This window comes from Aotus nancymaae, unplaced genomic scaffold (assembly GCF_030222135.1).
Source record: "Aotus nancymaae isolate 86718 unplaced genomic scaffold, 86718_ANA_hifiasm-v0.15.2.pri h1tg000032l_0, whole genome shotgun sequence".
NCBI classification, from domain to species: Eukaryota; Metazoa; Chordata; class Mammalia; order Primates; family Aotidae; genus Aotus; species Aotus nancymaae.
Window position 1 is genome coordinate 10,605,385 of NW_026988445.1, and position 16,455 is coordinate 10,621,839.

The 16,455-nt window shown below is 37.6% G+C and overlaps 1 protein-coding gene across 7 annotated transcripts in view; it reads left to right on the top strand.

The window, feature by feature from the left end:
- Nucleotides 1–14,210, top strand: part of MIA3 (MIA SH3 domain ER export factor 3) — a 53,851-nt gene extending 39,641 nt beyond the window's left edge. For 2 of the 7 annotated variants that reach the window (XM_012459720.3, XM_021677284.2), the window contains 16 exons: nt 76–198; nt 302–413; nt 1,339–1,394; nt 1,486–1,576; nt 1,753–1,891; nt 7,004–7,105; nt 7,614–7,674; nt 7,780–7,815; nt 7,891–7,958; nt 8,060–8,160; nt 8,325–8,462; nt 10,184–10,249; nt 10,376–10,455; nt 10,578–10,649; nt 12,098–12,248; nt 13,378–14,210. In XM_012459720.3, the coding sequence (XP_012315143.2) occupies nt 76–198; nt 302–413; nt 1,339–1,394; nt 1,486–1,576; nt 1,753–1,891; nt 7,004–7,105; nt 7,614–7,674; nt 7,780–7,815; nt 7,891–7,958; nt 8,060–8,160; nt 8,325–8,462; nt 10,184–10,249; nt 10,376–10,455; nt 10,578–10,649; nt 12,098–12,248; nt 13,378–13,676 (1,695 nt within the window). In that variant the 3' untranslated portion in view covers nt 13,677–14,210. Of the gene's footprint in view, nt 1–75; nt 199–301; nt 414–1,338; nt 1,395–1,485; nt 1,577–1,752; nt 1,892–7,003; nt 7,106–7,613; nt 7,675–7,779; nt 7,816–7,890; nt 7,959–8,059; nt 8,161–8,324; nt 8,463–10,183; nt 10,250–10,357; nt 10,456–10,577; nt 10,650–12,097; nt 12,249–13,377 lie in introns of all 7 variants that reach the window. The other 5 variants (XM_012459723.3, XM_012459724.3, XM_012459719.3 and 2 more) reach the window with 4 other exon arrangements.
- Nucleotides 14,211–16,455: the final 2,245 nt, after the last annotated feature.

Here is a 16,455-nt window from a genome sequence, read left to right on the forward strand (position 1 = left end):
CCTGTCTCATTCACTTGGTCTTGCCCCCAGTGCAAAAGCCCTAACCTATGGGAATCATGTGTTTTAACTTTTCAGTTGCAGCAGGAAATCGAAGACTGGAGTAAATTACATGCTGAGCTCAGTGAGCAAATCAAATCATTTGAGAAGTCTCAGAAAGATTTGGAAGTAGCTCTTACTCACAAGGATGATAATATTAATGTAAGTACATTCTCATGAATACAAGCTTAATTCTTGTGAATTGTCATGAAATCTGTTGAACTAAAATGGAAAGACTCTTAATGCCCTTCTACTTCTTTTCTAGGCTTTGACTAATTGCATTACACAGTTGAATCGATTAGAGTGTGAATCTGAATCTGAGGGTCAAAATAAAGGAGGAAATGATGCAGATGAATTAGCAAATGGAGAAGTGGCAGGTAAGATCAGTCTCAAGGAGGATGGACCCCTTTTCCCTTCCTATCTTTAAGTACACTAATGCTACTTTTCAGCTGGCTGCGTTTCCTCTTAAGCTTTAGAGTTGTTAACACATATCACTGGATTTGTGTATATGTCTATTTGCATTGAGCAGAGGTGGATTGCTAGGGTATGGTGTAGCAATAAGCATGCAAGGAACACTGACTTTGTTTTTACATCCCATTGAGACTAGAAGGGTGCATGGGAGCTGCACTGGTCATGTCTTACACCTCTAAGTATTGAACATATACAGTAGTAGAAACTGTATTTCTCAATTTCATGGAGATAACATTTTAAAACTTGTCATCTCAGGAGCTGTTTGGTTTTAAGGCCCACAACTGGTTTTAAGAGTGCTAAGGTGATTGGAGGCATAACTAAGGCCATGAGAGAAAACCACAACTGGTTTTAAGAGTACTGAGGTGGTTGGATCCAGAAACTAAGGCCATGAGAGTGGAAGCTATAGGGTAGTAGTGTTTACTGATGAGGAAAGTGTTTCTAGATGTTGTCTGTCAAGTTGGATATTGCTTACGTAGTGAGTGTTTTAAACCACACCTGATAGCAGATTCTGGAGGAGAATAGGAGGGAATCTTTCTGAATAAGACACTTACTAAGCCCAGGTAGAGATAGATCTGAGATAGAAGAAAGAGCTTTATCTCACATGTTTCTTCTTGCTGAAGAATGGCATGTGTAACATGTTTATTGTGCAAATGGGAATTCACTTTTTGAATCTAGGTTTGCAGTTCTCTTAAAAGTCAGTCTAATCGTGTTCTATTTTTGTTTGTTCTTTAAATGTTTGAACATGATAATTGTTTAGTTTTGCATAAATCAAGAAAATACAGATTTAAAACGCAAGGGAAGAAAAAGCAATGAAAGTTTTTTGTTTTTTAGGTGACCGGAATGAGAAGATGAAAAATCAAATTAAGCAGATGATGGATGTCTCTCGGGTATAATCCTTTTTCAGAGTCCCATAAGTGCCTGTGAATGCTTTTACTATGTCTCACTTATATGAATACTTCTCTCTTCTGTAATTTTTAGACACAGACTGCAATATCGGTAGTTGAAGAGGATCTAAAACTTTTACAACTTAAGCTAAGAGCCTCCATGTCCACTAAATGTAACCTGGAAGGTAGGTTGCTTCTTCAGAAGAAATTGCTATATATTGGAAAGATGCAAAATTGCATTAGACAGATAAAGAGTGGTTTCCTGCTTTCATACCTCTCATTCCTCTCAGCACCAAACCCCCAACCAAGTTCTCAAGTTCTTGTGCACACACATAGAGCTCAAATGTTTTACCCTTTACAGACCAGATAAAGAAATTGGAAGATGACCGCAACTCACTACAATCTGCCAAAGATGGACTGGAAGATGAGTGCAGAACCCTGAAGCAGAAAGTGGAGATTCTGAATGAACTGTATCAGCAGAAGGAGATGGCTTTGCAAAAGTAAGATTTTCATCATTTATTGTTCACTGTCATGTGACTAAATAAAGGTGTACTAATACAGACAATGTTATCTTTTTTAGGATTATTTATACTTTTTTCCATCTCTAATTAGTACAAATTTGTCTTTCTTCCTATCTGCTTTGTTTCTCATAACCTGCATTTTTCTTTCCTTTCTAACCAGTTGTCAGAAACTGTTGCCTGTAACTCATGTAAGGGGGAGCAGTTGACTGGTACTGACAGTTACTGCTGTGGAAGTGCTTCTCTTTTGAAGATCTGTCCATGCCTTTTCTGTGGCTCCACCACTTATTTCACTTTCCTTTCTTTGTGGTCAATTATGTAATTTCCTTTAAAAAGTCTGAGTGATTTATATGATATATGTTTTAGTAGAATAAAAACTTAAAAAGGAAATTTTACTTATTAAAGGTACATTAGACTCCACAGAGTCAAATATTCAGACTAAACGTAATTGTGGCAAAGATGAGGAGTTTTGAATATAGAACTATTTGGTGTATATATTTAGATACTAATCTTCTGAAATACACATCTCAAATTTTGAGCTAGGTATCTTTTGAAAACTATATTTTTATAATTCATTTCAAGTTTTTTCTCCACAAAAACATCTGAATTCTCTAAAAATAGGTTGTCTGTGGCAGTTTCTTTTTGTGTTTGCTCTTATATTTTACTCTATGGTGTATATGGCAGTGTGTGAGAAGACCTCTCTTGCTAAGCAAATTTAGCCTTTTAAAATGCTTAGTCTGCTACTGCCATATGCCATTAAACATTAAAACTATACCATTAACTTTTTCTCTAATTCTTTGCTCACCAAGCAGCCAGTTTAGATTTTCCAGATTTTGCTCAGGCCAGCCTCTAAATGAATGCCTGTCCTGCTTCAGAGAGACATTCCTCATTTCATTACTTTTTTAAAAAGAGCACTTCTCTGCCTCCAATAGTATTGTGAATTACTTAAATGGCAACTGTTTTTCTTCATGATCCAGTTAACCCGTTTATGTGCCACAATATTCATTCAGTCTCCATGTGTGATTTGTACTCTGCTGTCCACCCCTAAAGTCACTGTGTGTGTTCAGGCCCTTGTCATCTTTTATGCCAGTCCCCTAGCTAATCACCTATCTACCTTCAGTCTTTCTTATACATCTGCTTCCAAATTCTGATTGTCTCTATAGCTGCTAGAGTGAACTTTCTAAAATACAAGTCTGTCCGTGTCATTATGTGCTTGAAATCTATCAAGTATGCTCCATTCCCTTGAGGGTCAATTCCATACTCCTTAACAGTTACAGGGCCACTTTCCCCTCAGCTAGCCCTGAGCTGCCTCTCCAGGTGCACTTCCTGTGGTTTCTTCTGATGCTTCTTGAACTGTAGACACTCAACAGTTCCTCCATGTCACTCTAAACTTCTTTGTGTTTATTTATGCTGTTTTTTCTGCAGTAAAAATGTCCTTTATTATTTCTGCCTGGCAGTCACCTACCTACTCACATGTTCATGCTCCTGAAAATCTTTTCTGGAGTGAATAGCATAAATAAATAGGTAGCTACACAGACTGAGCACTCATTTGCTTCTTAAATGTAATTCCTAAAATATATTTGAGTTTAAATCTACGTATTGGTATCTGCTCTTTATTTGATGGCCTGTTCTGTGTTCCTTTTTCCTTTTTTTGAATTGTTAGGGTATTTTAAATTCTTCTGCTCTTCTCTATTTAAGTTTGGTGGTTACAAGTTGTTCTACTTGTCTTAAAGGCCACAGTGTGTATCCTGGACTTATTACAAAGTGACATAAGGAAGTTACCTCTTTCTTCATAGAGGAGTTACCTTTCTTTTTTTTTTGAGACAGAGTCTCTCTCTGTCGGCAGGCCGGAGTGCAGTGGTGCAATCTCGGCTTACTGCAACTTCTGCCTCCTGGGTTCAAGCGATTCTCCTGCCTCAAGTAGCTGGGACTACAGGCACCCGCCACCATGCCTGGCTAATTTTTATATTTTTAGTAGAGATGTATTTTGTTTCAGAGACGGGGTTCACCATGTTGGCCAGGATGGTCTCAATCTCTTGACCTCATGATCCGCCCACCTCAGCTTCCCAAAGTGCTGGGACTACAGGCGTGAACCACCACACCAGGCACCAGGCCAAGGAGTTACCTCTTTCTGGGCTTTAACTTCCTCTTGACTTAAATATTATTGTGGTAATGTATTGTAATGCTCTACAGAGCTCAAACTCCACAAAATGTTTTGTGTTTTACAGTGCTATCCTGCTGATACTCAATTTACATACATATTTATAGTTACTATCATACTTTATTCTCCTACATCTTCAGTCTTCCATTTGCGATCACTGTCATTCTATTTGAAGAATATACCTTAATTCAGGTTCAGTGAGTTTATTTTTGTATGAAAATATCTTTATTTTGACTCTATTTTAAAAGGATCTTTTTTTTTTTTTTTGAGACAGAGTTTCGCTCTTGTTGCCCAGGCTGGAGTGCAACAGCGCGATCTCTGCTCATTGCAACCTCTGCCTCCCAGGTTCAAGTGATTCTCCTGCCTCAGCCTCCTGAATAGCTCGGATTACAGTCATGCACCACCACGCCAAGCTAATTTCATGGTTTTTTTTGTTTTAGTGGAGATGGGGTTTCTCCATGTTGGTCAGACTGGTCTCGAACTCCTAACCTCAGGTGATCCACCTGCATCAGGCCCCCAAAGTGCTGGGATTACAGGTGTGAACCACTGCACCCAGCCTTAAAAGGATCTTTCTACTGGTTATGGAATTTTGATAGTTGTTTAATACCAGCACTTTAAAGATAACCAATTATCTTCTGGTTTTAAAGTTTCTTTGAAGAATCTATTATCATTCTTATTTTCTCTGTTTCAAATATATCCTGCCTTCCCTAGCTGCCTTTAGTCATTTTTCTTTTTGGTTTTTCAGCAATTTTATTGGGAGGTGCCTCATGTAGGGTTTTGTCATCACCCCTCCACCCCTACCCCGCTGCTTTTTCTTTTGCATTTATGCTGCTTGAGGTTATAAACATCTCTTGAATTTGGGGCCTCTTTTTTCACATGTTAATTCCATTTCATTCTCTCTTGTCCTGAGAATCCAATTAAACATACTAGGATCCCTCATCCCTACCCCTTGCCCAGTGCTCCTACATCCTGAATTTGCTTCATTCTGGATGTTTTCTTCTGACCTATCTTCCAGTGTGCTAAAGTCTCACCTGTTATCTAATCTGCTGAAATCATTAATTGAGTTCTTTTTGGTTTCACTTACTATTTTTTACTTCTATAGTTTCTGATCCTCTGCTGAAATTCATAATCTTGACTTTTACTTCCTTCAATATATAAGGCACAATTGTTTTAAAATCTATGTGGCAATCCTATTATGATCCCTTATGAGTCTGTTTCTCTTGTCTTTTAGATTGCAATCACATTGTCTTGTCTTATGGAATGCCTGGTTGGTTTTGATGGAGTGGTGAATGCTGTTTATGAAAATTGTAGGGGAAATTTGAGGTCTCGGATGATGTTATCATCCTACAGAAAAGATTTGAGATTACCTTTAGCAGGTGGTCATCACTTTATTCCAGTTAGCTATTAAGTTCATTGAAAAACGGCTTAGTCTGTTTAAAGGACATTATATTGCCTATTCAGTACTCCCAAGTATGCAGCTTTTTTCTGGTCTCAACCCAAAGCCTAGGGCTTTTTCTCGGGGTCCTTCTCATTGTCAGCCCTGAGCTCCATCTCTTGTTTCTCTGAACCCAGGGATCTGTTGAAAGTTCTTCTCAACCTTCGTATATGTCTGGCTTATCTTTATTGTGTGGACGAACCTGGGGGACGATGGCTTAAAATGCCAGACTTACTTATAATTCTGTGGTTTTTCCTACTGGATTTTCTTCACTGCCTTATTACCTTTCTGATGCCTTCAAGCACATTCTTTATATTTTTGTCCATATGTTCTTATTTTCAGTGTTTGCAGACTAACTCATCCATTATTAGAAGCAAAATTCTCTTGATTCTTTCTTTAAGACTTCTTTTTTCCACATCCCCTCCTAAGCCAGAGTCAGAGAGGGATTCTTCTATTCTTTTACGTACCTTTTATACATTCAACTGTGAGCTCTTTTAGTGCAGAGGTGGTACTTACCATACCCAAACTTTTATCTTAGCCTCTTATAAGGTAACTAGTGTATTATAACCACTCACAAAATATTTGCTGAAATATTAAATGAGCAGTTATAAAAGAATACATACACTTTTTTCTCTTTGGTGTTAACCTTTTTTACTACAGCTCCTCTATTTTTGTTTCCAATTTATAGAAAAGTTTCAAGTATCTTTTGTATCAGAACTGTAAGTAAAGAAGTACAAGGGTAACTACAAGTAGCACTTTTAAACCATTAAATGTTGCTGCCTTTACGATCTGTGTTACAGTATGTTGACATCTTGAGCTTGAAAATTATCAGGTTAAAACCAATTTTCAGTACATAGCACCCTCGTTACGGGACAGTTTGGATTCTTTTTCTGTTCAACAGACATTGGCAATACTCAGATTTGTCTCTCTGCTTAATCATGATTCCTTTGAAATAGGTAGGGGAGCTCCGTATCTGAAGTGTGAAAATGTTCTGTGGTTAACTGTACAGTTAGAAGGCATGTTCTAAAAAGCCCTTTCATTGGCTGTCTTTATCATGGTACCAGTCTTGGATTGAGAAACAGCCCATAAGAAAATTAATTAGTGGTTTTTCCATAGTTAAAAATAAGAGAAGTAGTTATCCTGTTGTATCCTAATAAGCTTAACTGTGTTAGGTTGATCAGTCCTGGCTTTCTACATTGAAGAAAAGTGGGCATTCATCATTTCAACACAACAGTCTTTCCCATGGGACACATAGTGTTTTTTAATTACATTTACTTACTAGTGAGGAAAGAATTATGAGACATTAGAAAATACAGGTGATGTATCAACAGGCCAGTTGGATTTTTATCCAAAAGGACAGTTTGAATTCCTTCCTATGACTCTGTATAATCTGTGCATTTTTAAGAATAGGATAGGAAGTGACATTTTAATAGAGCATTCAGACAGAATGCCAGGAGGAAAAGAGAAATACTTTCACTGACAACCAGTTTTATCTTAGGAAATTAAGTCAAGAAGAGTATGAGCGGCAAGAAAGAGAGCAGAGGCTATCAGCTGCCGACGAAAAGGCAGTTTCGGCTGCAGAGGAAGTAAAAACTTACAAGTAAGTTCACCCTCTAAAGACAGTGTCACTGGCTAATGAAACTAGTTTTTTTTAGCACAAAAGCATAAATAAATGGTTAGAGGACATGAATACATAAATTCACACAAAAGAAAAACTAAATTTTAAGTTAACAAATGGAAAAATATTAACAAATACTCAGTGCTGGCAAAACTGTAAGGGAACTTGGTTCATGCAAACAGTTCTGGGGGTAGGGGCGGGGAGGGGGGCAGTTTGTTGTATGATGTATCAAAAGCCATTAAAGTGATTTTGCCATTTGATAGACCCAGTAGTCCTAACTTTGGGAAATTTTTTTATGATATAATTAAAGGATGAAAAAAGGAAAAAAAGGCTTATAGTGGAAGATAACAGGATTATTTGAGAAACATATTTAGGAACAGTTAAAGTAGCTCTATTAGGGTACAGTTGTTAGGGTAAGTGTTAACATAGTCATATTGTTTGGGTTTTTATTTGTCGTGCTTCAACTCATAAAGCCAAGTGTAATTCTTAGGCGGAGAATTGAAGAAATGGAGGATGAATTACAGAAAACAGAGCGGTTATTTAAAAACCAGGTAATGATTCTAGTCTCCTTTTTAGTGCCCAGAATTCTCTGATAATTAATACAGGCTATTATAATGAATCTGTAAGCATATTTTGTGATGTATTATCTTTTTCAGATCGCTACCCATGAGAAGAAAGCTCATGAAAACTGGGTAAGATTTCTTTTTTCTTTCCTTTATTTGGTGCATAGTCTCCTAGAACTTAATTTGAATGTATTTCTTCAATAGCTCAAAGCTCGTGCTGCAGAAAGAGCTATAGCTGAAGAGAAAAGGGAAGCTACCAACCTGAGACACAAGTATGTGACTTTGATGCCCGTGTTTTCAGTGTTACCTCTTAAGGAATTGGTTTCTGTTTCATATTTAAGTCTTTCTTAAATACGCTTTCTCTATATTTAAGATTATTAGAATTAACGCAAAAGATGGCAATGCTGCAAGAAGAACCTGTGATTGTAAAACCAATGCCGGGAAGACCAAATACACAAAACCCTCCCCGGAGAGGTAAGGGAGCACCTTGTAAAGGGCAACAATCTATTTTTGGTATAAAATGTATATAAATGACTTTTGTTTTTGTGTGTAATGGTTATGATACCCTAGGAATAATCCCAAGAACTTAAGAAAAAAAAGGCTGTCTTAAAATGGTAACAAGACGCTGTCATCTTTAGGTCCTCTGAGCCAGAATGGCTCTTTTGGCCCATCCCCTGTGAGTGGTGGAGAATGCTCCCCTCCACTGACAGTGGAGCCACCTGTGAGACCGCTCTCTGCTACTCTCAGTCGAAGAGATATGCCTAGAAGTGAATTTGGTGAGCATTCACGTTTCCTTGCAATACTGTTTCAGGTGGCTTTTTCCCTTTTATTTGAGGATTCTAATGCAAACAACACTTTAGAATTTGGGTCAGTCCAGTATAGAAAAGAAAATTTCTTAATTTGTCTTGGTGGATAAGTATTCAACTGCAAGCTTTGTTTTAGAAAAGAAAGCATTTATTATTTCCCTTGAGGTCCTTTTGTTGTTTCTTTTTAATTTTTTTACTATGAAGTGTAAGCCTTTATCTTTAAATTAAAGTTCTGTGGGATTCCTCTCCCAAATACAGCTGACCCTTGAACAACACAGGTTTGATTTGTGCAGGTCCGTTTATAAGCAGAGTTTTTTCAAAAAACTCTGGGATTTTTTGTAACTTTGGATTACCTTGGGAAATTTTTTGGAACTTTGCAATAATTTGAAAGAACTTGCAGATGAACCACACAGCCTAGAAATATTTTAAAAAATTTAGGTATGTCATGAATGCATAAAATATATGTAGATACTAGTCTATTTTATCATATACTATTGCAAAATATACGAAAATCTATTTTAAAAATTTTATCAAAACTTGCACACAAACACAGATATACATGACATCATTCACAATTGGGACAAAGTAAACACATGTAAAGACACAGTATTAAATCATAAATGCATAAAGTTAGCTGTAGTACACACTGTACTACCATAATAATTTCATAGCCACTTCCTGTTGCTATGGCAGTGTGCTCAAGTGTGGCAAGTATCCGCTTTAAACACCGTGTGATGTTAATCTCCATGTAAACATCTCTCACGGTTCTTGTGTATTTTTTATGTTTAGTGCAGTAACATAAACCTTGAATAACACCATGTGACCCATATAAAATGCCACTAGTGATGCTGGAAGTATTCTCAAGAAGCAAAGTCATGATATTACTAGAAAAGTTGAATTGCTTTGATATATACCATAGATTGGAGTGTGCAGCAGCAGTTATCTGTCATTTCTGTCAGATGATTCATCTTGTAAACAGATCCTGTACACTTACAGTATAGACAAATACAATACAGTATTGTACATACATTTCCTCTTAGGATTTCAGTAACATTTTCTTTAGCTTACTCTATTAAGGTAAGAATACAGTATACAATATATATATATACAGAATATGTGTTAATCAACTGTTTATGTTATTGGTAAGGCTTCTGGTCAATAGTAGGCTATTTATTAGTAGGTAGGCTTTGGGGAGTCAAAAGTTACATGTGGGTTTTTGACTGCACAGGGGATCAGCACACCTAACCCCTGCATTGTTCAAGAATCAACTGTATTTGCCTTAGTCACTTGATAGTTTATGAGGCGTACATGTTTCCACTTCTGATTACTATAGTATGAAATGCTGTTGAGTCTATTTTAAATCCTAAATATGACTATAATAGTAAGATATGGAAGTCAGATTACATATACACTGAACAAAAATCACAATGTAGAATACTGTATATAGAAGTCTGTAGCTTGAAGTATAGACCAGAGTCATTAATGTGCAGGGTTTATTGTTCTTTCAGTGCAAGGCATTTCTTATTTCAATTCTTTAAGTCCGTGCATAAATTATAAATGATTTGCCTTCATGAGTATCGGGAGACCCGTTTTTAATGTTGCTTTCCAGATAGACTTGAACCCTAACCTGTCTACAATTTGTTATTTCTTCTGAAAAATACATACAAGGGCTCTGTTATTTCTTTCACAAGGATCTGTGGACGGGCCTCTGCCTCATCCTCGATGGTCAGCTGAGGCATCTGGGAAACCCTCTCCTGGTAAGGGAGCAAGAGTGTTTAAAGAGTCTAAAACCATGCAGGAAGTGCGGAGAGGATTTCTTTTTATCCTCTTCATAGAGTACACAAGTCAGAATAAGCCTATGTCAGTTCTCTGGTCTTTAACAGATCCAGGATCTGGTACAGCTGCCATGATGAACAACAGCTCAAGAGGCTCTTCCCCTACCAGGGTGATGGATGAAGGCAAGGTAAATGTACCCATTTTGAGTAGTTATTTCAAGAACATTTAGCTTTTCCCACAACTCTCTCTTTGCCTCATCTCCTATTTGTGTGTTCTATCTGTACTATCTCATTTATTTTTCTAAAAAAGCAAACTGTTCTCCAAGAGCCTGAAGTCCCCTCAGTTCCCAGCATTACATCTTCGGCTGAGCATCCAGTAGCAGTAAGTACTTAGAAGTGTGGACTGAGCTGGGCTAGAAATTGCCTGGTGATACCGATCTTACTTTTGTCCTTGGCTTGGGAGTGTTGCTGAACTCTGACTGATTTGTTGGCCTTTTCTCCTCTCTCCTGTTTGGTTAGACATTTAACCTGTGTAGAGCATTTGCTGTAACTGTAATTAACTTAAACAAAAGTGAAAAGTCCCCACTCTTGTGTATTTCAGTGTTTAATGCTCTTATGCAAAGTAAATTCATTGTAAATTGTGTAATTCATTATTATGTCTTCATTTGGAAACGTGCTATTTAAGAATATCTCCAATTGTATACTAGGCAAAACCTATTTTGAATGATCTGAAATTACAGATTGATAACAGAAGAATGCTTGTTGGAAGGGAAATACTGAATAGTGGAAGTCTATAATTACCCATTGAGCCAGTTCTCAGCAGTGTCCTTAAACAGTGTTCACATAAGCGTATTCTCTTGTAACTTGTGTAGCTGTTAAGGCTGGTAAGTCCTCTGATCATACCTCACCATGCTTCTCTGTATTGAAATCAAAGTACATTTATTTTAATGATTGAGAGTTTCCAAACCACTTTACCATAGGAAATGATTAGTCAGTGTCTCATAGTAGACAGTATTACTAGTGAATGAAGGTAAATAGAGTGTGCCTGTGTAATTTGTGTATATAACATTGTTTCTCTTGGAAAAGACTTTGGAGTTCCAGCACATGACTCCAGGAATACACATCTCTTGAGAAATCTTTTTATCCAAGGACAGCTTGGATAAGACCCAAGACCCCTTTGAAGTAGAAGACTTCGAAGAGAGTAGAGACTACTTTGTTAGAGAGGAGAAGTAGAGGTGGAAAGAACATGGCCTTGGAGTCAAACCTGGCATTGAATTCCAGCCCAGCTTCTTACCTGCTGTGTGACTGTCAGCAAATTATCTAATACTCTCTGTGCCTGTGTTCCTGCATATTTAGAACAAGACGGTCTTATTAGAGATTTAGAGATAGGAGAATTCGAGTTAACATATGTAAGGCCTGTTGTAGGTACTCTGAATAATTGCTATTACATGGTAGAGAATGGATTTTTCATTCCCTTTCATTCTCTGCATTCTAAATATGGAAATTATTCTGATGGGAGGGATGTGCAGAGGGAGTGACTGCCTTAGAAATAGTATTCGTCGGGAAAGACTTCCCTTTATAACCTTTCCTTTCCCTTCCATTTGCAGATATAAGCAATAATACGATTATAGCAAAAGTGTTCACTCCTGTGACATACTTTTAACCTTTCTAAGCTGTCAGTGGGAACAAATGAGAGTGGTAGTTGCACTAATTCTGCTCTTTGGACGAGTGCCTGACATCTGCTTCACTGGATTTTAGTTTTTACTGGTGTTGGTACTTTTGTCTGTCATACCAGAGTATTTCAAAACTTCAATTGCTTCTACTCTGCAGGTTAATATGACTCCAAAAGGGCCCCCTCCTTTCCCAGGAGTCCCTCTTATGAGCACCCCCATGGCAGGCCCTATACCACCACCCATTCGATATGGACCACCACCTCAGCTCTGTGGACCTTTTGGGCCTCGGCCAATTCCTCCACCCTTTGGTAAGATGATCTGAACAGTAGTAATTAACTTGTAAAGCATAGTCATCCTCTCTCTCTATCCCTTGCTAAAACAAGTGCAATTGCAGGGCTTTGCAATGCAGCGATGAAGCTGACTGAGTACATTGTAACTTCTCCCCAAGTTTCTTAAGACACAAAGCGTGCTGCATAATGTCCTGTGATTAGATGGGCAATAATTGTCTCTAATAGAACAAGGAAAGGGGCTATTTATAGAAAGCCAGAAATATTCAGCACATGTTTTTTGAACATCTCTGGCTGTGTACTAGGTTCTGCAATGGATAGCAAGGTAGATAAAACACATCCCCTAATTAAGATGTCCTGTAGGTCACAGATATACACAATCTACAACATAAAGCTTCTAATCACCCATAACAGAAGCATAAGCAGTGGGTCACAGAGTATTAGAGAGGGAAAGATAAAACCCTTAACCCTTACCTTGGGGAATACAAACGAGGGAGTATGAAAGAGAAGGTAGAATTTAACTGCTATCTGATGAATGCTGCTGATTTAATTAGATGAAGCTGGAAGACCTTTTCCAGCAGGGCAAGCACCTTGATTTTTATGGCATGTATTAGGCACATTTTGAGCTACTACATAAATTTTTAGTATACAGTAGTAAACAATGGAATTTATCAAAATGTTTGTTGCAATGAAGCCATATTTAGTCTGTCTTCTTGTTATGGTATATAGTACTTCCAAGTACAAATCTATCTCAAGATAAAGATGACAGGCCAGGCACAGTGGCTCACGCCTGTAATTCCAGCACTTTGGGAGGCTGAGGCAGGTGGATCCCTTGAGCCTAGGAGTTTGAGACTAGCCTGGGCAACATGGTGAAACCCTGTCTTTTCAAAAAATACAAAAATTAGCTGGGTGTGGTGGTTTGCACCTGTCGTCCCAGCTACTCGGAGTCTGAGGTGGGAGGATCGATTGAGCCCAGGAGATGGAGTCTGCAGTGAGCCATGATCACTTCACTCCACTCCAGCCTGGCTGACAGGCAAGACGCTGCCTCCAAAAAAAAAAAAAAGGATGACAGAATATATTAACATACCTGGCATTGTCTTAATTTAGCTATATTCCTAGGAATTTACTCAACATAATTTTTGTTTTCCAGGCCCTGGTATGCGTCCACCACTAGGCTTAAGAGAATTTGCACCAGGAAAACGGGACCTGCCACTCCACCCTCGGGAATTTTTACCAGGACACGCACCATTTAGACCTTTAGGTCCTCTTGGCCCAAGAGAGTACTTTATTCCTGGTACCCGATTACCACCCCCAACCCATGTTCCCCAGGATTACCCACCACCACCTGCCACAAGAGACTTACTGCCGCCAGGCGCTAGAGATGAGCCTCCTCCGGCCTCTCAGAGCACTAGTCAGGACTGTTCACCGGCTTTAAAGCAGAGCCCATAACTATGACCTCTGATGTTTCATTGGAGAAAAAATGGACTGTGCATTATTCATTACAGTAAAGGATTTCATTGGCTTCAAAATCCAAGTTTATTTTAAAAGATCTGTTGTTAGAACTAAGCTGCCTTGGCAGTATGCATTTTTGAGCCAAACAATTCAGAAATGTCATTTCTTCCCTAAATAAAAATCACCTTTTAAGCTATAGCATCCTTACTACTTTGAAATGTGCAATAAAGAATACTTGTGTTTTAGCTAATGTAGCATTGTAATTGCTAAATGATTTAGAATGTCATGAAAAATATGAACATTTCCTGTGGAAATGCTTTAAGAACATGTATTTCCATCATCCTGTTTTTAGTGTACACCAGCTGAATACGGAGCAATGGTGTTTATAAGCATTTTTTTTTTTTTTTTTTTAAACTATCTGGTCCCAAAGACTGTTACGCTAAAAATGTTTACTAAAAGATCACTAAACTTTCTCTCCCCTCTTGCTGAAGTTCTTTGTAGTAATAGTTCATAAAAAGTTGTTTATTAATATTTCTCAAGTGTCTGTTGATTCATTGGACTGTTAGGAGGCTTGTGCCATTTGGAAAACATGTAAACTCAGTCTCCCAGAACTAAAGATGGTGGCTGGCAGCACACTTCCGGCTGTTCCCCTCAGTCACCTGTGAACTCTACAAGTGATGACTTTTTATTTCAAAGAAGTTAGTGGGTTCCCACTTGTGTAGCATTCACATGCTTGCTTTATGACACTCATTGTCTATTTGAGAATGGTTTTCAGAGAGTGAGTTTACATTAGTAGCAAGAGTTGTTTGGCCTGATGTTCTATTGCTCTTACCATTCCTGTAGAAAGGGTGCACAACAGAAAAGTGAAAACGATGTGTCATAAAAGTACTGAAATCTTTTGTAAATTTTAAAATGTATGGTCTCTTTCCCATACCTTGCCATTGATTTTCAAGGAATATAATAAAAAGATTGGAAGAGTATAACGCCATGAGAAAGAATGATGTAGGGCTGTGAGGCAACCAAGGGTTGAAATTAATTCTTTTTTTGGGGCGGGGGGGGCAACAGATTCCAAAATTAATATTTCAACATTGGTGCTTTCATTTAAAAATCATTAACTATCTGGAATTGCACCATATTTAAGTCTTATCCACTACTACACTGTGTCTTTAAAACAATGTTTCTTTAAAAACTGTGTTTCTAAGAACTCTTCAGACATTTTAATTACAATAATAATAGCACTCCTTTTAAGGAGTTTAAGATTTAGATTAAAATCATAAAAGGCTGATACTTTCCTTAATTGCTAGGCTATGTTCTTCCATTCTTTAAAGCCCTATGATGTAATATTTTTGAAACTTACTTAGTGTATGACTTGTCACTGTTTTGGTATTTAATCGATTAATACCTTGTATAAAGGAGCAAAAGCTTTGACATGAAACAAAATTTTCTCTTTATACTAAACGACTAAAGATAGTTTAGAAAGATAAGGACCTTTGAAAGAAGGCAATTCTTTCACAGTTCATAAGGAATATATGAATTCTTCAGGAAAAGAGAATTCAGTCTGTATTTCTTCTCATTTAATATCAAGAATAGAAATTAAGAGGAAAACTCCATAGAGGGCGTAGGCCACTTTTAACCATGTAAAATAAGATTAAGTCACAAATACAGCTTTTGAGTTTACCTGTCAATCTCTTTAGAACACGACACAATGAAGTTAATGGTTTCTAATTATTATTATTACTTTTTTTTTAGACAAAGTTTTGCTCTTGTTGCTCAGGCTGGAGTGCAATGGCACGATCTCGCTCACCTCAACCTCCGCATCCCAGGTTCAAGTGATTCCCCTGCCTCAGCCCCCTGAGTCGCTGGGATTACAGGCATACACCACCATGCCTGGCTAATTTTTTTTGTATTTTTAGTAGAGATGGGGTTTCTCCATGTTGGTCAGGCCAGTCTCGAACTCCCAGCCTCAGGTGATCTGCCCACCTCAGCCTCCCAAAGTGCTGGGATTACAGGCGTGAGCCATTGAGCCCGGCCAGTTTCTAATTTTAAATGTCATTTAAATGTAGATTATGCCATCTAGGAAGGTAAGTAGGAAAGGTAAATTAAATCCATTTTTAAAATTCAAAATTAAGAGTATTTTTCCCCTCTAAAGCCTTTTTTGGTGATTTTTCTATATCTGATATCATTGAGGAATTGGTAAACTGTAAAGATTCCAGTGTAGCTTATCTGAGAAATTGTGAACCAGTCCATAATTGCTTCCTCTCACATCCATCTGATTGCACCATTTCTACAGCAAAGCCCAAGCAGGGTGCCAATATGCAGATGGTACAGGGAGTATCATCCCTCAGTCAAATAACTTCTCCATCTCTAAAGTTTCATCTCTTTCAGAAGTCATCGCCAACTAATTGTGTCTGGATTTAGTTGCTAAAATTGTCTTATTTATAAAGCAGCAATATTCAGCCTAAAAACATTTCTACTATAGTTGTAGTTTTATATCATCAGTGGCTGATTTTTTTCACTGGAAAGTAAATTTAAATAATTTGTGGGATGTGGTATATTCTGTATCAACTTCAAGACAATCCCTCATTTTTTTGTTACATTCAGGGCTGAATTAAAGTTAAGCTAATCACACAGTGTTAAATTTAAGCTTCTTTAATGTTAATGAAAGGTATTTGTAGTTCATATAAACCATACTTATGTGAAGGATAGCAGATGCTTCATATAAATTATCACTTTGATATACATATCTTATGGTTTATGAGAAAAGAGAAAAAAATAA